This window comes from Poecilia reticulata, linkage group LG1 (genome assembly GCF_000633615.1).
Source record: "Poecilia reticulata strain Guanapo linkage group LG1, Guppy_female_1.0+MT, whole genome shotgun sequence".
Classification (NCBI taxonomy): Eukaryota; Metazoa; Chordata; class Actinopteri; order Cyprinodontiformes; family Poeciliidae; genus Poecilia; species Poecilia reticulata.
Window position 1 is genome coordinate 21,201,760 of NC_024331.1, and position 23,781 is coordinate 21,225,540.

The 23,781-nt window shown below is 38.3% G+C and overlaps 4 protein-coding genes and 1 long non-coding RNA gene across 5 annotated transcripts; all 5 read right to left on the reverse strand.

Moving 5' to 3' along the window:
- Positions 1 to 1,575: 1,575 nt before the first annotated feature.
- On the reverse strand, positions 1,576 to 5,047 carry cnga1a (cyclic nucleotide gated channel subunit alpha 1a). The gene is made up of 6 exons (XM_017303840.1): positions 5,037 to 5,047; positions 4,699 to 4,842; positions 4,506 to 4,610; positions 4,184 to 4,290; positions 2,913 to 3,523; positions 1,576 to 2,822 (listed from the first exon to the last, which is right to left on the reverse strand). The coding sequence occupies exons 1-6, from the start codon at positions 5,045 to 5,047 to the stop codon at positions 1,833 to 1,835; spliced, it is 1,968 nt and encodes a 655-aa protein (XP_017159329.1). The 3' UTR covers positions 1,576 to 1,832.
- Positions 5,048 to 5,106: 59 nt separating this feature from the next.
- LOC108166876 (uncharacterized) lies at positions 5,107 to 7,710 on the reverse strand. Its single transcript, XR_001777272.1, has 3 exons — positions 7,301 to 7,710; positions 5,301 to 5,405; positions 5,107 to 5,161 (listed from the first exon to the last, which is right to left on the reverse strand). It is a non-coding gene; the product is annotated as an uncharacterized LOC108166876 (long non-coding RNA).
- Positions 7,711 to 9,083: 1,373 nt separating this feature from the next.
- enam (enamelin) lies at positions 9,084 to 11,577 on the reverse strand. The gene is made up of 8 exons (XM_008413886.1): positions 11,506 to 11,577; positions 11,266 to 11,327; positions 11,135 to 11,158; positions 10,914 to 10,976; positions 10,732 to 10,770; positions 10,615 to 10,638; positions 10,472 to 10,537; positions 9,084 to 9,993 (listed from the first exon to the last, which is right to left on the reverse strand). The coding sequence occupies exons 2-8, from the start codon at positions 11,317 to 11,319 to the stop codon at positions 9,634 to 9,636; spliced, it is 630 nt and encodes a 209-aa protein (XP_008412108.1). The 5' UTR covers positions 11,320 to 11,327; positions 11,506 to 11,577; the 3' UTR covers positions 9,084 to 9,633.
- A 5,873-nt stretch (positions 11,578 to 17,450) lies between these two features.
- scpp7 (secretory calcium-binding phosphoprotein 7) lies at positions 17,451 to 19,445 on the reverse strand. The gene is made up of 9 exons (XM_008413909.2): positions 19,393 to 19,445; positions 19,202 to 19,266; positions 18,906 to 18,950; positions 18,750 to 18,797; positions 18,613 to 18,654; positions 18,390 to 18,446; positions 18,156 to 18,302; positions 17,847 to 17,928; positions 17,451 to 17,720 (listed from the first exon to the last, which is right to left on the reverse strand). The coding sequence occupies exons 2-8, from the start codon at positions 19,253 to 19,255 to the stop codon at positions 17,890 to 17,892; spliced, it is 432 nt and encodes a 143-aa protein (XP_008412131.1). The 5' UTR covers positions 19,256 to 19,266; positions 19,393 to 19,445; the 3' UTR covers positions 17,451 to 17,720; positions 17,847 to 17,889.
- Positions 19,446 to 21,505: 2,060 nt separating this feature from the next.
- Positions 21,506 to 23,661, reverse strand: ambn (ameloblastin). Its single transcript, XM_008413924.1, has 7 exons — positions 23,600 to 23,661; positions 23,203 to 23,511; positions 23,025 to 23,081; positions 22,418 to 22,567; positions 22,278 to 22,313; positions 22,130 to 22,168; positions 21,506 to 22,000 (listed from the first exon to the last, which is right to left on the reverse strand). Exons 1-7 carry the CDS (start codon positions 23,651 to 23,653, stop codon positions 21,689 to 21,691), a joined length of 957 nt encoding a protein of 318 aa, XP_008412146.1. The 5' UTR covers positions 23,654 to 23,661; the 3' UTR covers positions 21,506 to 21,688.
- Positions 23,662 to 23,781: the final 120 nt, after the last annotated feature.

A 23,781-nucleotide genomic window follows, 5' to 3' on the forward strand; every position in this document is an offset into this window, starting at 1 on the left:
TATATATATTAGACCTTACCCATCAAAAAACAGCACATTTTAACCATTTGGAAGAAAACTGCTACTTACCATATATATTTAGGGTTTGTCTCATTTCCTGTTAATGGATGAGTGATGATAATTTTTGAATCAATGTTAATTTGTTAGGGAAATTAATCATTAATCATTCTTGGATTCGGTTTTAATTATGTATTCATGCCTTTGCCGTATTCAGCTAATTTCCTGTTATTCATTACAATCTGTCCATATTAGTTAATTCCTCTGTGAAACCATGTAAGTTATTTCTTGCAGTCTGTTCTTTGTGCATTGTCGTCTATTCTACAACATAGCAGATAAGAGTATCTGTGCTTATTTTTCACCTTCTGTCATACTTCCTGTTTTGCCTTTCTCCACAGCTGTTCCATGTTCCCTCTCATCTAAGCTCACCTAACTTCTACACCACTATATTGTTGCTATTTAATTAATAAGACTGCTTGTCTCCTGTAAGCCTTTGTATTTGGGCTCTTTAAAAATCATCTGTCTAATATTTTGGGCTACAGTTTACTAAATTTAAGGCATCTGCTAAATTATATAATTTCCTTGAATTATTCTGTGTTGATTTCTTAAACTTCTTTTTTTTCCCAGCTGGTCTGAGTGGTAGCTGCTGCCGCGGTTTTCTCAAGGTGCTCTGTGTGTACCCGTGTGTCACATACATGAGCGGAGTCTCAATTGACAAATGCCATGCTGGAATAGACAGCTACGTGCAGTTATTGTTTGAAACATATTTTGAACAGGAAATGACTCTTATTAGAAACAAAAAGACAAATTTAAGGTGGAGAAATGAAAAATCTTCACTCCTGGAAGATGCTAGAGGTGGTGCAGAATTAAACCAGCAGATGTGGTTTTCATTTAGTCATAAAAAAAATGAAGACACATCCCATTGTGTCACTTGTAGCCGTCAACTGGGAACCAGTGGCTGCCAGATTGGAAGTAGTCATGGACGTTTTTGTCCACTGGAGCTGCCATCATTTCCTACAGCTACCATAAACAGTCTCATGTTGTTTCTCTTAATACTGTCAACTGCTACTGCCATGCTGTATGTCCCCACCCAACACATTCAGCACAGATTTTTGTCGTTTCTGGTTTTATTTAGGTGAGAAAAGCTACCAGTTGCCATCACAGCAGAAATCTGTTGAAAAATACCTAAACTTCAGTTCACTAGTATTTCTGTGCTAGTCCTGACTTTGACCTTTGTCTTTCAACACGTTTTTGTGATATAAAAATGTCGGCTCTGAACCCGAGTGGTTTTTTCCTAAGCAGTAAAGTGCTTTTGATAAAATGATCTGTCAAATAATTGAATGCAAATTGAGCCCTTTTGGCTCACTAAAATACAGTTTCACTCCCATCAAGTACAGGTGGGTGTTTCTTACCTGCAACATTTGATGCATGATTCATATTCTTCTGGTCCAATAACACTTATGCTCACAGCACTTATAAGGACAGCAGCTAATGCTGCTGTGCTGCAAATAGCAGAAGGTCTTTCCAGACTCAGTGTACATGACGTCTTTGGAAATTGAAAAACAAATGACAACAACCTGAACAGTTGGACAAAATATAATTATACAATAAATAGTTTTATGGACATATCTGAGTTGATATTTTAGCTATCGTCTTTCCTGATCATCCCTTCTGAGTTGGCCAGAAAGCCTGACAGGATGAGTGACAGCGATCATTTCAACAATAGTTTTTCAGACACCAAATGTATGTTTTATCTTTTACTCTTCTGTCTTGTCCTCTTTTGCTTCTCCTTTGTTAACTTCATCAGCTTTTCCTTCTCCTTCTCCACCTTCATCCTAATCTGTTTTTGTTACCTCACTTTTGTCTTCTATTTTTTCTTCTCCTTCTTCCTCAACTTTTTCATCAGCTCCTATCTCCTCTTCTGTTTTTTCTTCTGTTTCCTCCACGTCTTTTTCATCAGCTCTTTTCTCCTCTTCTGTTTTTTCTTCTTTTTCCTTCACAAACTTTTCATCAGTTTCTTTTTCTGCTTCCTTCTCTTTAGCCTCTATTTTCCCCTCATCTTCCTCCTCCTCTTCTTCTTCCACCTCCTCTCCACTCAGGCGCTCCAGATCTGTTATCCGATGTCTCAGGGCTTTGCCAGCATGTTTGTAATTTCCCAAAATCTTCTTAAGCTTCACCTGCATCAGCTCCATTGTGCTGTAGAGTTTGGTGACTTTCTCCTCCAGCTCCTTAACTTCAGGCTTAATGTTGGCGGGGTCCAAGTCTATGAGACCATCTTTCATCAGGATCTGCCGGCCTTTCTCCTCTAACATGGCTTTGGCATCTGGATATTCGATCAGTGACTCCATCAGGTCGTCTTTGGAAAGACAAAAGAGGTCAGAGTAGCCAATGCTTCTAATGTTAGCAGTCCGCCTGTTGCCTGCTTTACTGCCTTTAATATTAAGGATACTAATTTCACCAAAATAACTACCACTTCCCAGCACTACAAACTGTGTGACTCCATCATCGGCAACAACTGCTAGTTTTCCATCTTTTATGATATACATCTCACGACCAATGTCGCCCTTTTTGCAAATGTAGTCTCCTGGACTAAAGACCTGCGGACAGAGTTTGAGCACGAGTTGGATCAGGAGGCCTGCCTCACAGTCCGCAAAAATCCGAACTTTCTTCAAGGTGTCCATGTGAACTTGAATGGCTATTTCCGCTCGTAGCTTGTCAGGAAGATATCTCAGCACCTCCCTCTCATCCTGTGCCTTGCCGTTATTCCACAGGTAGTCAAACCACTTAATAACTCGTAGCTCAAGTTCTTTGCTGACTTTTCGAACCTATGAATAGAAAAAACAGTGTATCATTAACATCCCTTCAGGTAATTCTATAATTGAAGCTTCTCATTCAGACTTCAGTATGATATTCACCTGCATGTACTGTTTGATGTTGTCGATGCGGGCCTGAAACTGGGCCTGTGCAGCATTCATATTGGAAATCATGGTGGCAATGTTTCCCACAATGGTAGCAAAGATCAAGACTCCAACTAAAAAGTCGATCACATGAAAGAGAAACTCTGAGTCAAGAGCAGGTGGCGGAGTTTCACCAATGGTGGTCAGAGTCAGCGTGGACCAATAAAGGCTGAATGCATACTTTCTCATAGGCTTCCCAAACTCAGGCTCCTCTGGATCATCAAGAGCTGGATAGACCCAGTCATCAGCGCCAAAGCCAATCAACTTGGAGAATGAAAAGTAGAAGCATGCATTCCAGTGGATGATAATGAGAATGTACATGATTAGGTTCGCAATGCGGAAGATGTTTGGATAATTGGTTTTAGTCTCCGTTCTTGTGAAGAACTCCATCATTCGGCCAATTCTCAGCAGCTTGTTGATGCGGATCTCGGGGTAGTGAAGGCCAAAGACGAAATAAAGTACATCCGTCGGCAGCATGGAGAGAACATCGAGACGAAACTGGAAGCTCTTGACGTAGTTATCTCGAAGTAGCTTCATATCTTTCACCATCAGGCCTTGCTCAAGATACCCTGCAAAGGAGGAGATGCAATGCAGAAGCAGGGTCAGTTTTAATTGTAAAGTTTATGTACACCAAATATATATTTTGGTTACAAACAGTGCAAATACGGTTCTCTTGTTTTACAGCACAGTAGTTGAGTTTGCATCTAGCACTGTGTAGTGTCAACCTCAGGTTTAAACAGTTTGTGTCGAGGATACATAAAGACAGTACTGTATTCCTTTCTTTATCCATCTGCTGTCTGTACCAGATTAATTGTGTTCATCTTCACCAGCGGCATAAGCCTATTCCAGTAGTCAATGGGTGGGACTTGGGATAAACTCTGGACAGCTTGACAGGTCAGGACAATCGGGACTTGGGTGTTTTCTCAACAGAACAAGGCAACAAGGAGTTGAAGTTAACCTGCAGCCACCAAGCAATGTGCCAAACATCCCATCCATTGACTGCTGGAGATGGGCACCAGCCCCCCCAGCCACCATAGAAAACAAAGCAGTGGATGGATGCACAATGAAGGAAGAGGATGCCTTTATACTCAGTGTGAAGAGGGGAAGCATAGAACACATTATCTTCATTATTTTAAATGTGACATTTTAAAATCTTTTTGACAAACTCTATTTTTTCTAATTTGGTGATTTTATTTTTGATAAATGAGAAAACCCAAGTTTGTTTTCACCTGTTCTGGTTCTAACGAACATATCCGCCAGGTAAATTAGATCGCAGCTGATGTCCAGCAAAATCCAGTAGAGAATGTAGTCCCGTTGCAGCTCCTCAAAGCATGCCCTGTTGGAAAATAGTAATAAATTATTGTTTATCCCCTTAACAGAACAGAGATTGTGACCTTCTTGACTGCTCTAAATTCTAGCTAAATCTAGAATTTGAGAAACAACCTTGAAATGACTTGGCCTCATTTTATGCAAAAGTTAGAAAGTGCCATTGAATAAACATGTGGCAAAAAAGGACAATGCAGCAGTGGATTAGCTAATTAGCTAATTTACCTGGCTATAATCACCGTCCAATTATACATGACTGGCATTGCAATGATGAAAAGCCAGTTGTAATACAAATTCCCTGCAGGATTAATGACGAATATTTCCTTGGGCCTGTGAACGAGCAGAAAGAAAGAAGAAATCATCCACCTGAACGAACATGGCAATTATTTCCAGATATTCTTCCAAATTGTGAACCTACTTGTCTTTGTCCTTTTCTTTTGCTTTTTCCTTTTCTTTCTCCTTTTCTTTCTCTTTCTCCTTTTCTTTTTCCTTTTCTTTCTCCTTTTCTCTTTCTTGTTCCTTTTCTTTTGCTTCTTTTTCTTCCTTCTCCTTTTTCTTTTTTCTGTAAGATTCAGTGCAATGGACAGACCATGAGATTTTCTTCAAAGGTTTGTAACATTAGTCAAGACTTCCTAATGTAAAATAATTACTCTTTCTTGTCCTTCTTGTCTTTCTTCTCTTTCTTCTCCTTCTTGTCTTTCTTCTCCTTTTTCTTTTTTTCCCTGGTGAAAAAAATAAGACATTTAACAGGCTAACTGAGCCCACATGGCTAATCAAAGAAAAGTGAAGGGCTCCCATATATTTCCAGAACTTCAAACTGTACCTACTCTTCATTGTTGTTGCTGTTATTCATGTTGGCCAGACGATTTGATTGAGGCGCACTGCTGAAAGAAACACAGCATGTTACACACAAAGTTAATTATTGGGCAAATCTCTTGTCTTGTTTCATTCTTATGAACTGTGCATTTGACTCAACACAGGTCGGCCTTTGAGTGGTAAAGTATTTGAAGTACGACTTACAGGTCATCTTCACTTTGCTCTTCACTGTCTGTGGTAAATTTGCAAGCTGTGTGACCTGACATTGCATTGGTGGACATGGTTATTGTAGCAAATGTTTGATCTGTCCTGCAAAGATCAAACAAAAGACAGACATTGATTAATGATGACTTAAATCAAACTTATTATGTCAATACTGGCTAATGGACTTTTGAGTGTAAGAGTAAAAAAAAGCCCCACAAGTTGTTCTACGTGGCTTGAAACTGAAGCAGGGTGAAAATGTAACACTTCCCAGAAAGTGTTGGATTTGAGATTACAGACTCAAGATGAAGGGATCCAAAATGATATGTCTTACATTTAGTGGCAGAGGAAAGAACAAATTAAATTGAACAGCTACAAGTTCTTAAAGGAAAACTAAGGGAGATTAAAAGTTAGCCTCTGTAGACTGATAAATAATACTTCTATCTACTTTTAATAAATACTACATTAATCTTAATGTTAGCTTCTCACAAAGCTGTGACTTAACATCACACAGTGACTTTGACACAGCCAAGTTTTTTTTTTTTAACCTTAAACGTTAAAGTGTTTTCACAACATTTTATAAGATAGAGCAACACAGGGTTGAGGAGGAGTTGTAAAGATCAACAACTTAAGTGGGAGATCTGTCTTTTATGTGTTTTTTTTTTTTTGGGGGGGGGGGGTGAAAATGAGCATTTTATCTGGAAATTACGATCCCAGAGTCTGTAGGAGGAGGAGAGGCACAAAATCCATGTTGCTTGAAGTCCAGTGGGAAGTTTCCACAGCCACTCATGATTTGGATGTCATAATATCAGCTTGGTCCACAGTGGTCCCCACACAACCAGTGCAGTCACATAGCAGGGAATGTTAGTACTTTGTGCCTCTTCTGCTGTCAAGCTTTACTGAGATTCTGATTTCATTTTCCAGAAGGACTTGCCTATGGTGCCAGATATAACAAAAACTAGTTCAGCGATAACAGTGTTTCTGTGCTTGAATGACCAGCAGACGGGCCAGATCTGGAGCTTTTTCAAGAGGAAGATGAGAGACAACACCTGACCAAACAATGCAGATGACCTGAAGACAACTACCAAAGCAACCTGGACCTCCATTACATCTCAGCAGAACCACAGTCGGCTCACCTCCATGCCACGCTGCCTTCGTGCGGTAATTCATAAAAGGAGTCTCAACCTAGTTTTGAGTGCATAGAAGGAAATATGCTGTTTAGAAACCTGATGTACATTAAGATTTGCAGTTGCAACATAACAAAATATGAAAATCCTCAAGAGGTTTTAATGTAATTCCCTTTTAAAGCAGTGCACTTCAAAGGAGCAGTATGTGAAATACAATCATACAATGGAAACACCAAGCAGGAGTTTGAAGAAAAATTATACGATTGCACCACATTGATATGTTTTTTTTTTTTTTTACATAACCCTGTAATTATGAATTCAAGTGTTTGGAAATCAGGTTGCCAAAATAAAGCATTCTTCTATCCTGGAAGCATCGACTGACAGGTTTTTAGATTTCTCTAAAAGTAATTTAAACCACAGACACATATCAGTCAAACTCTTCTCTGTATCTTGTTTTGCTGTTGGATTTTTAATAACACATTTATTAAGCAGCACAAAGCAGCAGGATGGGTTTCCTCCACAAACTTATGCAGCAGAGAACTTCAAATTACAAGATTACATCTATATTCATAAATAATACCCGAAAAAAACAGAGAATTTGCATGTTTATTGTTTTGTCTGTATCATTTTACTATTTTCCAATGTTTGTGATGATAAACTGGTCGTGAATCTGACTGTGCATGACTATCTTCGATATTTCAGTAAAACCTCGTCTGACTCAATTTTGTGTTTGGACACAAAAAAATAAAGTTAAACAAAACAGAAAAGACAAATCATTAATATTGTGCCAGTGCAGTCTAGATTCATAATACTAAAATGTTTCATTTAATATAGTCCATAATCATTTAGCATGTAGTAAAATATAGCTGGTCTTACCTTTTCTAGTCCTTAATTTATTAAGTCCATTTCTCTTAATCCCTTCGTAATTTCCTTTTAACTCTAAAATAAAAACGATAAGTCATGTAATAATACTATTATTAGTGTCGAGACATATCTAAAAACTGATATCTCTGAGTTTGAGTCTGAATGACTGTCACTGAGTCTGAGTGACCCTCACAAGGATTTGGGGATTAGAGTTAGCTGAGAAAAGAAAAGACACCATCTTAGTTTGTTCACTTGTCAGTCAAGCTTTGAGAAAAGGAATTTAGATGATTGGATGATTCCTAAGCCATTTCTGTGTCAGTCAAGTTCTCATTTTTATAATTTGCAAATATCCGTATTGTTCCTGCCATTTGTGAAATAGCATAGGTTTTAGTCTTGCAGTGAGCTCACTCATACACACATACACACACACACGCACACACACCCCTGCTGCTTGGTCAGCATTCTCAGACATATCCTGCCCTGATCCTATTAGACCAGCACCAGCAGAACAGATTTCAGATCAGATAGATCTGCCCCCTTTAAATGCATAAGAATGGTGGAGTAAAGTTGAAGCGGACCTCTGGCAGCAGAAAGCTGGTGGCCTTCCTGTGGTAGAGTGGCTCACCCTGTTGGCAGATCAGATTCTTGCAGCTTATTCTCAGTAAATATTGTATTCACATCAGAAAACTGAGGAGGTTATTTGAACTTTACTTCTCTTACAGTTTAATGCAGTAAGAGATTTTAGGCTTGCAAATTATCATAGACGAATGAGGTCAAATTTATTTCCCTAGTACTTTCGCACGGAAAAATTAAAAATGTTTCCTTTTTGTTTGTTTTCTTGAGTTTTTTAGAAAAAATTGTGTAGCTCTCATGGCCTTTTCTTTGACAGTGGTCAGAAAGGAAAGTGGGTTGTGAGAGAAGGAAAAACGTGACAAATGATGGCTTCTGTGTTATTGGAGACCAAACCAATTTGAATTTCCTCTGCTGGTTTTTCCTAAAATCAGACACTTTCTAGCGACAACATCTGACAAAAGATTTTTCAAATTAATGATATAAGATTTTTTTTTTTTTTTTCCAGTTTTTCAGCATTTTTTTATGAAATACAAGAAGTGTGTGACATCTACTTATTTCCAAGTCTACTTTTATGATGTTCCCTAGAAGGAAAAGTAAGGAGCAGCCTGGACAGTGTACTTTAGACATGTTGACAAGTCTTTACACTCTTTTGATCAAAAGCCATAAATGGAAGAGCCTGTCTCTCCAAACTGCATCTCCCATGTAGTTTGTAGATATGTTGGTAAGTGGGAATCTCATTTGGAACATCGTTTATCCCGTGTAGAGCATGTAATGAAGGGTTTTGTATTGTATCAGCTGAGGTTCAGCATTTCGAGTCACTGAAGTGCATCGAAGCACAGAGTCTAACTGCTGTTCATGCCTTGTAAATTTCATAGTCTTATGCCTCATAATCCTCTCCAGACGGTGGTCATGTGTGCTGCTTGTGTAACTTTTTATGCCACACTTTTTCTCCTCATGGAGCTTGCAATAATTTGCCTTATGAAGGCTCTTCATGACTCGGCAGCCTTAGCAATGATCTATTTCTACATGAGTGGCGTCAATATCAGTTTCACAGTTGTCAAGTAAGTAGTTAGCAGTCTCTACCATCATTGTTTAGCCAAAAATGTCTGTATTTAAAATCCCTTTTATTGCCCTCACCATCAAAATAGCAAAAAAGATATGCTGTGTAATAAATTTATATAAAAGCTTTTGAAATAGCAATAATGAAATCAATTAACCATGGTCATGTGGCGACACAGAAATATGACCTTTTATTAGGATTTGTCTTGTAAGAGATGGAGGAGTGTACAGATTCTCTCTCATATGAATAAAAATCACCCAAAAATTAAACCTTGAGGAACTCCACATGGGATTTTTTTTTTTCAAATCAAAATTGCCATTCACAGTCTGAAAAGATAACACTATGTCTCAGATAAAAATGTACATAGCAACATATGTTCAGCAAGAATATTTGTTTTAATTTGTAACAATAAAATGTGGATAACAGAAACAAAAACAAGACATTGTCTGACCTTTTGTCACTCAGTGGACAGAGTTGAAAAATTGCAAACCAATTAAAATAAATTTGAGAAAATAAAGGTAAAAAGGGGATAAAAGAAAAATAATCCACATCAAGATTTTGGCTTGGATGTGGACAAGCTATTTAATCTTTGTCATGGCTTCTTCCAATGTTCATTCAAGAAGCCTACAACTAAAGTAAGCTAAGGGTGTTTCAAGCTCCAATTTTCTGTAAACACACAACACACCTTCAGAGACAAGGGAGAGGTGGATAATTACAGTGTTGCAAGAACCTCAGCAGCCGCTGTGGCTGCAGCAACATCAGCAACAGGAACATCAGTAGCGACAGGGCCGGCCACGTCGACAGGCAGCTCGGCAGCTGTGTCCACAGGAACAATGTCAACAGGGGGCACGGCAACAACAACACCATCAACTGGTGCAACATCTGGAGGGATGTCAACCACTTCAGGCTCAGCAGCTGCTGCCGGGGCTGCTGTGGGGTCTGCAGGTGCCGTGTCCACCACAGTCGGCTCAACCTCAGCTACCTCCGTCTCCTCAGCTTCCTCCTCTTCGTCAGAGTTCAGAGGAGCAGCAGGAGCACCGGCGACTGCAACTCTAGGAGCGGGGTTCCCATCCTAACAGAAAAAAAAAAGAAAACAGCGTGAAGGCCACACCATATTTAGTAAATATGGGGAATACTTAATGAGCAAAGGAAAATTAATGCAAGAGGGACTGTTCAAAAATATTGGGATGTGCATTAGATGTTGAAATTATTCTAAATGAAGTTGGCACCCATTAAGTCAGAAAGTCAGGTAAAGTGCACACAGAAATGTATCTACTCCTAGAAGTTTTTAGACCTGGTTGGATATGAAATTACTGAATTGTTTAGCTATTTAAGTTTTAGGATGTTTATGTTGACTCACTGTCCCACTTTGAGGCTAAGTGGAGAAAAACACATCGGAAGCTACACCTGTGATTTGTCTCCATTCAAAGCACAAACTGTCAACTGACAAACACACGAAAGTAAAGTCAGCAAAACGTCGAACACGGCGACTGTTGAAACCCGCTTAAAAACACACAATATTTATCTTTAAGCTTAGTCTAGAACCGCACCTCGGTTTCCTCGTCTGAGTCGTCCTCCGCAGGGGCGGGAGCCAGCTGGGCTTGGTAAGAAACCACCTGAAATAGATGTTGTTTTCTCTCTTCAAATGGAAAGTCTTGGCATATAAACGGTGTGATGCTGTAGTCATACTCACCGCAGGAGCAACAACAGAATTAGCCTTTCCAAAGAATGAAAAAAAAAAAAAATTGTTCATTAATCGTTAGTTTATAGTCTGTTAGTTTATGCAAAGTTTTCATATGAATAAACTTACAGGAGCATCAGCAGCTGGAAGGAAGGGGTTTGCAAGCCCCTGCAAAAAAAACAAAAACAACAACAACAAAAAACAGATTCACACTTGAAGTTGATGCTTAATGCCACATTATCTAAGCAAATTAGCAAACCACTGATATTTATTTGGATAGGATGTCAATAAGTCTCCCCTTCCTCCCCCACCTGCTGCTGGTACAGCCTATACATCTCCATCAACCTCAGGGCCTCATTAGCGTGTGCTGCAGCCTGCCAAAAACACAAAAATACCAGACATCTGCAGACGTGAGCTACAACAAAGCCAATTATTCCTCCCTCTCAGACACCCATCGTGCCGTTTAGCTGACGACAAGCCAACGCAGTCGGACACGAAACTGAACCGAAAAGGAGGAAAGGAATCCTCTTACCTCACTACTCTCGCTGCCTGGTGCCTACAGTTTGATGCAGGGATGTGAACAGACATTAATTAGTCTGGAAGAACAACAGTCTTTAAGAGTTAAATAAGTATATATCAAACAGTGAGACTGGCGAGACTTACAGGGGCAGCAAAGGCGGAGACCAGAAGGCACAGCAAGATTAAAACCTGCTTCATTGTGATGGCTGTTAAAGAAAAATGTAGGAAAGAATATAGAACATTTCCTGTTTCATTAACTTTAAATGAAAACAATGGAGTCATAACACATGTTTAAGAAATAGCTTGAGAGAAGATCATTTGTAGTATAATTCAGAACTGCAAGAGTATGTCAACAATGAGCTCTGTGATAAAAATTCAACTCACCTTCTTTTTTCTTTGGAACTGCAAAATCGTTAACACGTGCCTCCTCAGGGGGGAATGAAGTCTACTTTATGCCTCCCATGGATGCCCTTTATATCCTCTAATAGCCAATCACATCCACTAAAACACACACAGCTATGTGTTTGAAGATTCTTACATGTCAAAACTAAAAAAAGAAAAAAAAATGGTATGTGGGGATGAGGCCCTTGTTATTGTTAATTACATGCTGTGCAGGTTTGCTTAGCAAACATGCTCTTCTTTATTGCCCTAAGACCAAATATGGAGAAAGTAGAAAGAGGGGGATGCTATGTAGAAAACAGGGGCATTACAGACTGACTTAGAGATAAATACTGAAGTCAACTTTCTTTGTAATGTACAAACAAATCTAGTGCACTCTTTAATGCACTCGAGATTTTCTCATTAGGATGTTCTAGTCAATGTTTGCAAAAGTATCCATAAGACAGGATCGGAACAATTACCACATTTTCACAGGCTGTGGGGTTATAATAAAATGTCGCTAACATTATGTCACACACATTGCTGCATATGGACAATATTTAAAAAGAAGACAATATTTAAAAAGAAATCTGTCTGGACTGTGGAAACTGGTGTGAAATTAGGTTAACTGTTTACAAGCTCTTAAAAACCGTGAGACACGTCTGTCTAAGAACAACCTGAACTTAAACCAGAGGCAGCCTTTCTTAGTGAAAGGAATAAAATACTTGTAGAAACAAATCCCAAAATAGTAAGCAAAGCATAAAATGTAAAATTATTGGCTCTTGTATTTAGTGGAAGTTACCGTGTTTATAATCCACTGTTCAAAAGGCTGGTCTCTTGAAGAAACATTCATTGATAATCCATGTGTATTTCCAGGTTTTTACATAAAAACACTTGTTTAGCCAAAATAGTCAACATCTGAGGAGTTTGTTTTCCCTTGTAGTTAAAGAAACCTTTTTGGTTTATAAAAATCAATTTTTGTTTTAGCTTTGGAAGTCTTCATACTTTTTTTTCTTTTCTTTCTTTGTTTCAAATCAGATACGTTAAGATTTACTGTGTAATCTGTCAAACTTCATCCCAGACAGTCTTGACTGAAATTTGCTGAGATAATGAGTTCCTCTGATAGATAACAATCACTTCATTAGTTCTTCAAAGCCCTTCTGTTCCTGTGATGCCACACTCAGATTATTTTATGAGTTTAATGAGGTGAAGAAGACATTATTGTCTGTTCCAACAGGAATACTTGTAATTCACCATCCTAATTAAACTCTGCTTTGCTCCACAGAGGGGCAATAGTATGTAATTATCATTATTTGTCTTTTTTGATGCATGTATTCAGAAAGACATTTGTCGTTTAGGATGCTAAATAGGATTAAATTATCTTAATAGCTTAATATCTCTCAAGCTAATATTTTTTTCCATTTTTTGTTCATTGTGTCTATAATTTTGAACAATATTTATCAGTGTCACAGTTGAAATAATGTAAATATATATGTTTAACAGGAATATGCTACCTGTTTGTTTGTTGGGGGGGGGAGAGATCTGGGGTTGGATTACCAATTTTTCCACTCAGCTTTTCTGTTTTTATTGTTTCATTCAATAACGCCACTTAATGTTTCGATAACAAATCCCTAAAAAGAAGAGGAACCACTTTGGGTAAATAATAAAGTGTTTCAAATCAGCTTTTAACACTTCCTGCTGACAGATGTTTATGATTTTAGAAAACATGTAAGGAAGAGACTGAGTAGTGTGAGTGGATGGCGCCTGTCTCTTTTGTTGGTGCGTTTTAAGAGCTAAGCTTTAAAGTCATGTTGGAACAGGCTTTCGTCCCCAGGGGGCCAGTTATTTGATGGATTTTTCCCTTGGTGGTGTTACGATTTTCACGACAGTAAAATTTCACTGTGGGGAAATCTGCTAAACCGAAGCTGTTTATAGTAAGCGTGATATCCTGCAGCACACAAGATGTCAAATATGCTTTTGCTGTGTTGCGCATACCATGTTTAGAATAGTTTGAGACTTTTAAGAACATGTTGATTTTTTGACTTGATAAATTTCCTTTGTTTCCCCATCATAAATTTGACTTGTTTTCTGTTTATTCAATAGATTCCAATAAACGTTTTTGGTAATAATCATTTTTGGCAATATATTTTTTTGTTTTCAAACCTCTAAATAGAAAAAAAGCGAATGAGAATGACACATTTTTAAGTAAGTATTATATGTTAACCTAATTCATCCAATAAAAGTATTCACACCAGATTCATTTTTCAAAATGTTTGTCATGTCACAGCCCAAAACTTCAATTAGACCAGTACAGTATCAGACAAATACAAGGACGAACTTCAGAACGAGGTGGAGGTTTATTTTCCTGGAGGACAACATTTTTACATTTCAAAATATAACTACAAAGGAATATTTTGGATCAATTATGTGTTATAATGTCTACTCAGTGATTTAAGATTTTATTAGTTAGAAATGTAAACCTGGTAGACAGATACCACCAAAGAACTGCAGCTGTAATTGCCTCAAGTTTATCTAATAAAGATGCATGCCACACTTTGTAGGTTCTAACTTCTTTATAAATCCCAATACATAAAATACATAAAATGACATACCCTTAATGTGAAAACGTGTGGGGAAAAAAATTCAAAGCCAAAACACAGATGCAAATAAGGACGCCTTTAAAAGAACTCTCCAAATAAAGAGTAGTATTCACAGGGATTTGCTTCAAACTTTTTATTTTTAAAAAGAAAACAGCAGTGAGGGAAGAAAAGGAAAGAACATAGACACTGTGAAAATGCAGCATGCTGGGTGAAACATCGTATCACAGTCAATAATTCTAAAACAGCTATTGTTATTAAAAAATTAAAGATAATTTAAAGTCTTCTCAGGTATCTACAGAGGTTATCAACATAGTTTGCTAATCTTCTAAAATGTTACTTCAAGATGATTCTTCAGTTTTATAACCAAATATCAGTGTTTGACGTCGTTCACTCATTCACACTTTATCAGGAGCCTGAAAACACAGAAAAATAGCATCCAATTATTTTTTTCATGCATATTTGTGCAACTTTTGTGAGCATTTGTTAACGGTGCAAAGTTAATTAGTGAAGTGATTTATAGTTTGGTCACCTGGCTTGTTTGCACAGGTTTGTCCTGCTGCAGTTGCTGCAATGGATCCTGTGATGGTTGTGCGTTGACATCAAAAGCTGGCATCTAAGAAAAAAGAAACAAAAACAGATATCCATGAAGCAAAATGTGGAGAGACATTATAGAATGTATATTACTAATACTCTGTTCTCACATTCATTGGCTGCTGGGGAATTCCTTGAGGAGGAAATCTAAATGGGGGTAACTGAAAAAAAAGCACATAAACTTTATGTTTATGATGTGTTTTGAGAGTAATAGGGAAAATCAAATAATAAAAAAATGTTATTACATTTTGCAGACTGGGCCCATTTGGCATAGGAGCAGAGTTCTGAATTATCTGAAACAAAATAAACCTGCTTTTAGAATCCTGCACTGTACATATTATTAGGTTTGTAAGGATTCATTAAGTTACCCAAAAATATTTACCTGGTTCTTAGCGAAGTCATAAGGGTAGAACTGCAAATATAACACCACAAAACCACAAAAATGTTAATAGTCGCACTGTACACCACACATAGTATAAAAAGTAACAGATCAGCACATACAACTTCAACGCTCTGTCTGCCAGGAGGCTGTGGGATGGAGTACTTGATGAAACCGTACTGAGGGAAGGTCTGTTGAAACAAAATCAGTGAAAAGTAAAAACAGTTGTTGTCATAGATGAGCACATCTACATGTATGTGAGAAAACTCTTACTTGTCCTTGATTTGTTCCAGCTGCACCAGCACCAAACATGTATGGAAGCTTGGTAAAACACACAAAGTGCACATACATGCTGTAAGTAAAAATGTAATAATTTGATTTTTACAGTTAAATGGAAACATAACATTAAAGAATTGGGACCTACAAATTCCACACTATAAACTCCTGGGCCTGCAGGTTGTGGGAAACCACCGGTGAAAGGCGATTTAATCTGGATGAAAGTTTGGGGGTAAAAAAAGCTTTTATTGGTAAAAATTCACCTTACAAGATATTTATTTTTCTTAAAGTTTCATCAAGCATTTAAGATGAAACTGTAGAGGAAGAGTTTTACAAACTCAGCACACAGTGTGCATGTTTACCTGTGTCGCTAGAGGCCGGGGTCTAGACCCTGTGTAATGCGACAAGTACTGAAACTAAATGCAGAAACGGAAACATTTAGAGAAGTGACTGCAGGACATTTTGTCTGGTAGTTTTAAAGTTTTTGCTGTTTAAAAATAAAATCTAAAACTTACGGGCACAGCACAGGCAGTGCCAGCCAAACATAGGCACAGGAAGACTGCTTTCATTTTCACTCTGAAAACACAACATTCACCGTTGTAAAATCTACAAAAGTCACACAGGATGGTTGGTTTCTGATAGCCAGGTATACATGTACTCACCCACTGCAATGAAACCAAACCAGAGAGAGAAGATGAAATGTTGAACTCAGAGGATGAGGTGTTGCTAAGTGACTGTGTTGTAGCTCAGAGAGAGCAGGTTTGGCTTTTATAGGGTGTCCCTTCACCAAACAGTTAATTACAGCCTGAAGGCAGTGAAGTCACCCAATGAGGGAGTACTGATCAGGTGTCTGGCCCACAGCTTAACTAAATGACCAGTGGCCCAATCCACTATCTGAGTAATAGCAGAGTCAGTTTGATTACACAGTCAGTAGCTTAAGCACCTTCACTCACCTCAACCTTCATTCTCAGCCATAGAGAGTGTTGGATTTAATAGTTTTATAGAAATGAGTGTATTTCATGCTATTTGGAATTACTATAAGTCAGATGTTGCAGAGTTGTTGCTCATGAGGTACAGACTTACTAATGAAGAAATCAGAATCGAGATAAAACCTCTGCAGTTTACATGGCAAATTGTGATTGATACAACATGCTCCAGCTGCGCCTGACAGGCACTTTAGTTTATACAGAAACTTTAAATAGTGTTGCATAAATTTGTATTAGTGTGTTGTTGTATTTGTTTCGTGTATTTGGTTTCTAGATAGAGGCAAGATGCAATGCTAGGAGTATTTTTGAAAAATGAAGCAAAACAAGAATACGCTTTTGTCGTTACGCAACAGTTTTATTTGTAATTTTTTTTCCGTAGAACTCTGTTTTTACTTTGACATTAAAGAGATTTCTTTGCATTTTTTACTTTTGTCCTAAAAAGGCACATCTTGATTGGGGTAAAGCATCCAAGTGATGAATACATAAATAGTGCCATATGTCTACAATCTGATTGACTGCGTAGCTGCTTCCTCTTATAACATGATAAATAAAACAGAAGTGTTAACACGTAACGGTTGTTTGGAAATAAGTCAAAGATTTATTATTTATGGTTACAACACTGACAGCTAACATTCCTACTCCTTATTAACCTGAAACACACTTTTATGACATTTTATCAATCAGCAGTGTCGTTTATGAGACACAACAGTGGAAGAAGATTTACAGTGAAAGGTTTTATGAGAGACAAGCTGTTTACCACGAAAGTAGAAGACCTGCTTAGTCAAAAAATGTAAAATATATCTCTACGTCATTTTTGTTCTCTAAATTCCAAATAGAAAAGCGCTGTTATGAAATACAGTAAATACTGACCAGATACAATTTAATGTCTGTGGTCTGAAAAAAAAGACTTGCTAAAAATGAATCTCATGAAGCAAAATTTCAGTTTTATTCAAACTATATAAAACAATCTGTCGGGCCAATTCTTAAAGAAAAATCAAGGTTGTTGCATACAAAAACCTTTTTTTTATGCGAAAGATTTAAGAACTTACTGATATTATTACCTTCTTATTTTCCTATATGTAGTTATGTGTAGAAGACAAAACAAAACAAGGACACTGATTAATGCATTCATTTCATTTATTATCTGAGCTTCCTAATAGAAAGATCACAAAGAGGAATATTGGAAAAATAGGACAATCGTATTTCAAAGCAAACCACCAATTTGCATTTCATCACATTATATTTGTTTGTTTTGTTGAGAAAGAAAACAAAGCACCATCTGGACTGAAATGATGTCCATAACGCATAGCACCAAATTAGTTAGAAGCTTTAAAGAGCAGCATCGTTGTCTGGTTTCTATTCATCTGAGCTGGTTCCTGGTTTCATCATCTTAAAAAAAGAAACAAACAAACTAAGTCAGCTGTGAAAATAATTTAAGCATATGACACAAACGTTTCATCAAGAGTTCATTGTATAAACTGACTTTTCCTTTTTTAAGTTGTGTGTGTATCGTACCTCTTTCTGCACACGAGCACAACTGCTGCTGACTCAAACCTTTTTAGTCATCTTCCTCGTCATCATCACTGGGTTTGGCAACCTGAAATCACAGAGGCTTGTCGTAAGCCAATCAGTAGGTAGGATGAGCCAATGCTTCTAGAAAGCTCAGCAAAAAATGGGCTCTTTTTTTTTCCCAAGCAAGATTAATTTAGTTGAATGAACCTGCTCGCCTCTCTGTCTCTTTAAATATGTCTTCTGCTGCTGTTATCGAAACGTATGAAACCATTCAGATGTAATGTCCAGATAGAATAGTTAAATAGCTCTTACGGGTGCAGCGACGATAACAACAGGAGCAACTGCTGCTACAGGAGCAGCAGGGGCAGCAGGAACAGGGGCAGCGGGAGCAGCAGGGGCAGCAGGGGCAGCAGGGGCAGCTGCAGCTGGAGCTGGCTGGTCAAACCCAAAGGGGTAGTACTGAAACGGACGGAGATGAAATGAGACGAGTAAGACGACAAACATTCTGCAACAGCTTTCAGTCAGGAAGCTGTTAAATGCACTTACAATCTCATCGTCTTTCCCATCTGCCCTGTGGATCTCCTGCTTGATGAATCCTTGGACCTTCCAGAGAAAATTCATTTATTGGTTAATGTGTGCAGCTAAGCCACAGCAATGCAAGAACAGCCAAACCTTTACTTAGATTTTTGTTTACTTAGACTTCTTTTCCCCCACAATTTTAACTACAAAGTTCAAATCTGTTAATATCCAGCTTTAAAATGTCACTCACTGGTCCTCCAACATATTGCCTCTGGCTGTTAACTGGGAGCAGCTGAAATTGGAAATAGCCACAATTATCACATAAAAGAGTAATCGCCGGGTATAAATGTGTGTTGAAAGCATGAAATAATAACATGTTGTTCTTACAACTTCCAGGGACCCCACTGGGGCTCCGGCAGGGATTGCTTGGGCCGCCTGTGAAGAATAGGTGCACAGTTTTAACCTTTACACCACTGGGTCATTTGGAAGGGAAGGAAAAACTATGCTTCAGTCGCTGCAAAACATTTTTGTTGTTGTTTTTACCTGAGGAGGGGCATGGTGGAGGTCAAACTCCATGTACATCTGAGGCTGTTTTGTGGGAAATTCATACACACATTTATACAGGCTCATTACTATCCAAATCAAAAATAGTTGAGCTAAAATGCTAAAAAAAAAAAAAAAAAAAAGGTAATTTAGACATTAGCAAGAAAAACATCGGAAATCACTCCTATAAGACAAGGTACTGCTTTGTGTAATTGGACTTTTAGTTGTTTGTACTGCAAAAGTTTAATCTCAAAAATACGATACAAATTTGAGGAAGAAATGTGAGTTTCCCTTACAGGAGCACTGAAAGCCATTCCAATGATGCAGGCTGCAAGCAAAATGAGCTTCATTTTGAATTAAGCTGTGGAAACAATTATTTTGTGATTATTCCATGCTAGTATATTCAATACAGATCTTTCAAAAGAATAAATTATAGAAATCATGCAACAAATTCTTCAGTAATTCTATTTCATTTTAAGATATTTACCTTTCCTGTCCGTCCACTTGTGAGTACAGAAGTATTCCTGGAGATGGATGTGTGATGAGCAGAAGAAGATCTGCTCCTATTTATTTGCTGACAAAACAAAGACCTTGCAAACTTTTGACAGGCATTGGTCATAAGCCAAAGAGTTTTAATTTTATGATCACATCACTGACAGCTCTGTCTCTGGGAGAAACCCCTTTAACACATTTTTGGCTTGAAGCACACATTTATGACATATGATCCTTCAGCAGCGTAATTTATGAGGTACAGAAGTTCAAGAACCCAGTAACCCCAGGTCCAAAGTGTGAAAATATGACTCTAATATATAAGCATTTTTATTCTTCTTAAATATCACTGCATTTTTTTCGTCAAAAACTAATGGAAAATATTGACAATGGTACAATGATTGAAAAGAAAATCATTGTAAATAAATTGTTGAGTCTGTTAAACATTATAAAAAAACCAGATGACCCAGAGAGAACTCATACATGTTTGGAGAGAACAAGGAGAAATCCAGGCACTGAGAGCTTAGGCTGGGATTAGAACCTATGACCTTTGACACTTGGTTTATTTAGGAAAATATGTGTTTTCTATCAGACTGATTTATCCACAGGCTCAAGTCTATGCAACCACAATATACATATGACACTCAATAAAGTCTGTATAAGACATGCATTTATGATGCGCATGCCCATCGATGTATGTCTCATTCATCTGTCCACTGTAACTGTTTTGGATTATTCAGAGCTGAGTACAATACTGACAGTAAATGGGCAACAGGTTATGGAAATCCCGGACAGGGCCATTGCTCGGTCGCCATAGAGATTTTCAAAACAAACCAACACACACATTGAAAAATTCACTCCTACGGTAAATTTGGAGTTGCCAATTAAGCTAATTTGTTTGGTTTCACACTGGGGGGGAGGAAGGACCACAGTATCTGGGACAAACTAATAGACATGGAGGAAGATCATGAAATTCCACACAGGTTTAACCTCCAACTTGAGGTGAGGCCTACTGAGGGTAAATGCCCTATTATCCACTCACAAGTAGGTGTGTAATGATAGATTCAGCTCACAAGATAAGAAAAAGATTGCTGAACAAAAATGAGACATCAATTTTCATTAGCCAAGAAGCAATTTGCTCCGCCGGTTTCAAGTAGTATTTAGTTTGATCATTTAAATTTACAGTACTTCACAAATGTGTCACTTTGTCTCATTTCAACCAAAACCTTTAATGTGTTCGACTAAGATTTTAAATGAAGCACGAACACAAGTAGAGCACAACTGGAACATAAAATGAAAACATTACATGGTTTGCACATTGTTTAATGTGTAAAAGCACTAAACAACTGAAAAGGTGTATAGTCCTCAATTGACTTTGGGACACCCAAATGAAAATGCAACCTGGCCTCAATGGTTTGTTAGAAAACATTAGTGACAAAGCATCACAAGAACAAGAAATTCACCAGCGATAAAGTTGTTGATAAAGATGAGTTAGATCATAAGAAAACATTAACCAAACCATTTGACATCTCACAAAGTCCAGTAAGGCCATTTATTATTTTTCTCCTTCAGAAATAGGGTCCACCTTGCATTGGTCAATAACATACAATCCCAGGAAAATAAATAGAAGTTTTGTGGTTCTAACAAGACAAATTGTTAGTAAGTCAGGAAAAGTTCTCAAAACTACTTATCTAATAAAGCTCCAGGCTTTTAATTCCACCCAGACAAAACCGTTTTACAGAGAATCCTCTAAAAACCATCTGCCGCTCTTCTGCCAAGCACCAGGCACAATCTGTATTAACAGCTTGCTACTAATTTAGGGAAGGAGTTATAAAAAGATCTTTTTTTTTCTTTTCTTCTCTTCTCTTTTCTTTTCTTTTCTTTTCTTTTCTTTTCTTTTCTAAAAGGAATCAAACACATGGATTTACAAGAGCAAATGAAGGACTCCGTATAAAGAACAACATTTTTTAAGACTTCTTGTGAATTTCGCAACACGTGGAAGTGGCATTGGTGTTCACCCAATCAAATTCTGACATAAAGATGTAATGTTGAAACTAAATGAAAGCAGATTGATGACATAGTAGCACACAGGACAGCGCTGAAAGACAGAGTCAGTCTCTGATTGTCTTCTTTATTTAACATTATATATAAAAACACCGCACTGAAGACAACAAACACCAACAATGGTTAGGCATACTCTAAAGACACCCTAGTGATAAATCGCTAGCCGTTTATTTATTGCAGTTGATATTTTAAAACATCATAAGTAAGTTTTAGTAGCTGCTGCGGTTTTATTAAGCCAGTTTTCTCTGTGTGGGCCGGAGTTTGGATTCATCCGCTGATCGGACTGCGGGAGTTTCACGCACTGCTTTCTTCAGACGGGCGGGCGTGTTGTTAACATTCAGCTGTGATCCAGAGCAAGGTGCACCCTGTAATGGTCGGGCTCCAGAAGCTGAGGTCCTTGCAGTTTGTCCGGCAGCCCGTTGGTCTGGGTTTATGATTCCGGCGACCTGACTCTGCGCCTGAACAGCTGCTGCTGCTCCAGCGGGAAGGTTTGCAAGCATGGTGGGCATAAACATACCCAGCTGGCTCAGTTTTGCTGCTGTCTGAAAAAGAGAATAATGTATAGATAATATAAGGCACATGGAAGGGGAAACAGTTTTGGGATCATCAAGTTCACCAAAGCAAAGTGTTTGCACATGTTGAGAGTCAGACAAAAATCTTGGCTGATTTACCTCCAGTTCCTCTGAGCTGAGACCTCCAAGTGAGGGATTCTAGAAAGCAATGACAGCTCGTGTGAGATGAAAAATGATCTGGCAAACAATTGTGAGGCAACAAAAGCTGTTTCATCATCCAAGTATAAGAACACCAATTCATATCTACCATGGGTTGCTGGAGCATGTACACGACTGGGGGATTCTGCGAAAGAGAGTTTGACAGTCTGATCATGCAGCTCCACTTTTAACTTCCAATAAAGTCAATATTTATTACTCCATGGGATCAGTCATGTCAAATTAAGGAACCTGTTGTTGTGTTTGTTGAGCTGTAGCTACGGAGGGTGCCGCCACCCCGGCAGCATTTTCTGCTGGCAGCACAGGACCGTTGGTGAGCTGATTTATTGGAGCTTGAGGGAGGGGAGACTCAGTAACCTTCGGGAATCCATACGGGGAGAACTTTGCGGGAGAGAAAATGCATGCACTGTTTAATTTGTGTTCATAACTTGTGCACTGTAAAGACTTGAATTGTGCTACATTACTCTGAATTAGGAGGTTAAATAATCAGCACTTGCGGCATTAAAATGTTAGTTGCTGTCTCGGCACTGTAAATCAACCAGTAATTATGTTTAGAGACAGATGTCTGTATTTGCACAACACTGTCTCCTGTGAGAGAGTTTGAGGTTGTATATGGTTTCCTTTGAGAGCACTTGAAAGAGGAAAAAAAAAAAAAAACTTTCATTAAACTGTTGAAAACTGTTCAAGACACCCACAGGGGAAATCTTTCAAGTTAAAGTAAGTTGTGCTGGGAATTTTTTTTCTGAACTCCGATCTATAGTGAGCACATGCAATACTTTAAACTATGTGTGGGATATTGCTGAAGGCACAACCTGTGTGTTTGCTAATAATATCTTACCAGCTGATTGCTATAGGGCGAGGGGAATACAGGCATGAATCCGTACGATGGAAAAATCTGGTTAGAAGAATGGAAAGAACACAGACACCGTTTGGATTTATTGTTTTAAAATTATGAGGCAGAAAAATCAGAAACCGTCTTCAGTCTAAATTGTATCGTAAACGTTCTTATTTCTTACCAGAGGCTGCTGAGGAAGGGTGAGCTGGTTAGGCGGTAGAAATCCAGCGACACTCTGAGGAAGGGGGAACATCACCGGGCTGCCCCCTTGTGGAAACAATGCGTAATGCTGCAATGAATGTTGGTTGTTGGCCTGTTGATGGTTGTTGGCCTGTTGATCCGGCTGCTGGGGATTTCCAGGCTGTGGTTGGTCCAAGCTGTGAGGAAGAGACGGGTCCACCTGAGCCTCAGGTTTCCTGACTGTGGCATCATGACTTCCATGACTGACTCCCTTCTGTGATGGCTGCAGAGGACGAGTACTTGGACTAACCTGTTAAAGAAAGTAATTAGAAGTTGCATGTTCAATTAAGCTTTTGATAATAAGCTGGCATTTAATGATTTTCATTATTATTTCTTACCGGTATTGCAGTTACAATTATAGCCAAACATGAAAGCAGAAATATGATGAACATTTTTACGAACAGAGTGAGGCCACTATTGCTCTCAGTTCTTCTTTCCTTTCAGCTACTGAAAGCGTTCGAGTAATGTCACCAGGGAGCCAAATAAATTGACTGAAAGTGAAAGGCCAGGAGCAGACACT

What these genes read in the sequence shown, in the direction of transcription:
- enam (XM_008413886.1), bottom strand. Translation starts at nt 11,319, where the DNA reads ATGAAGCAGGTTTTAATCTTGCTGTGCCTTCTGGTCTCCGCCTTTGCT. An exon ending in CAGGCAGCGAGAGTAGTGAG is followed by an intron (nt 10,977 to 11,134) that starts GTAAGAGGATTC and finishes TGTTTTTGGCAG; the next exon opens with GCTGCAGCACACGCTAATGA. An exon ending in ATAGGCTGTACCAGCAGCAG is followed by an intron (nt 10,771 to 10,913) that starts GTGGGGGAGGAA and finishes TTTTTTTTGCAG; the next exon opens with GGGCTTGCAAACCCCTTCCT.
- cnga1a (XM_017303840.1), bottom strand. An exon ending in AAAGAAAAGGACAAAGACAA is followed by an intron (nt 4,611 to 4,698) that starts GTAGGTTCACAA and finishes GCTCGTTCACAG; the next exon opens with GCCCAAGGAAATATTCGTCA. An exon ending in GTTCGTTAGAACCAGAACAG is followed by an intron (nt 3,524 to 4,183) that starts GTGAAAACAAAC and finishes CCTCCTTTGCAG; the next exon opens with GGTATCTTGAGCAAGGCCTG.
- scpp7 (XM_008413909.2), bottom strand. Translation starts at nt 19,255, where the DNA reads ATGAAGCTCATTTTGCTTGCAGCCTGCATCATTGGAATGGCTTTCAGT. An exon ending in GGCAATATGTTGGAGGACCA is followed by an intron (nt 18,447 to 18,612) that starts GTGAGTGACATT and finishes TTTCTCTGGAAG; the next exon opens with GTCCAAGGATTCATCAAGCA. An exon ending in TTGTTATCGTCGCTGCACCC is followed by an intron (nt 17,929 to 18,155) that starts GTAAGAGCTATT and finishes CTGTGATTTCAG; the next exon opens with GTTGCCAAACCCAGTGATGA.
- ambn (XM_008413924.1), bottom strand. Translation starts at nt 23,653, where the DNA reads ATGTTCATCATATTTCTGCTTTCATGTTTGGCTATAATTGTAACTGCA. An exon ending in TAATTGTAACTGCAATACCG is followed by an intron (nt 23,512 to 23,599) that starts GTAAGAAATAAT and finishes TTTCTTTAACAG; the next exon opens with GTTAGTCCAAGTACTCGTCC. An exon ending in ACATGCTCCAGCAACCCATG is followed by an intron (nt 22,169 to 22,277) that starts GTAGATATGAAT and finishes ATTGCTTTCTAG; the next exon opens with AATCCCTCACTTGGAGGTCT.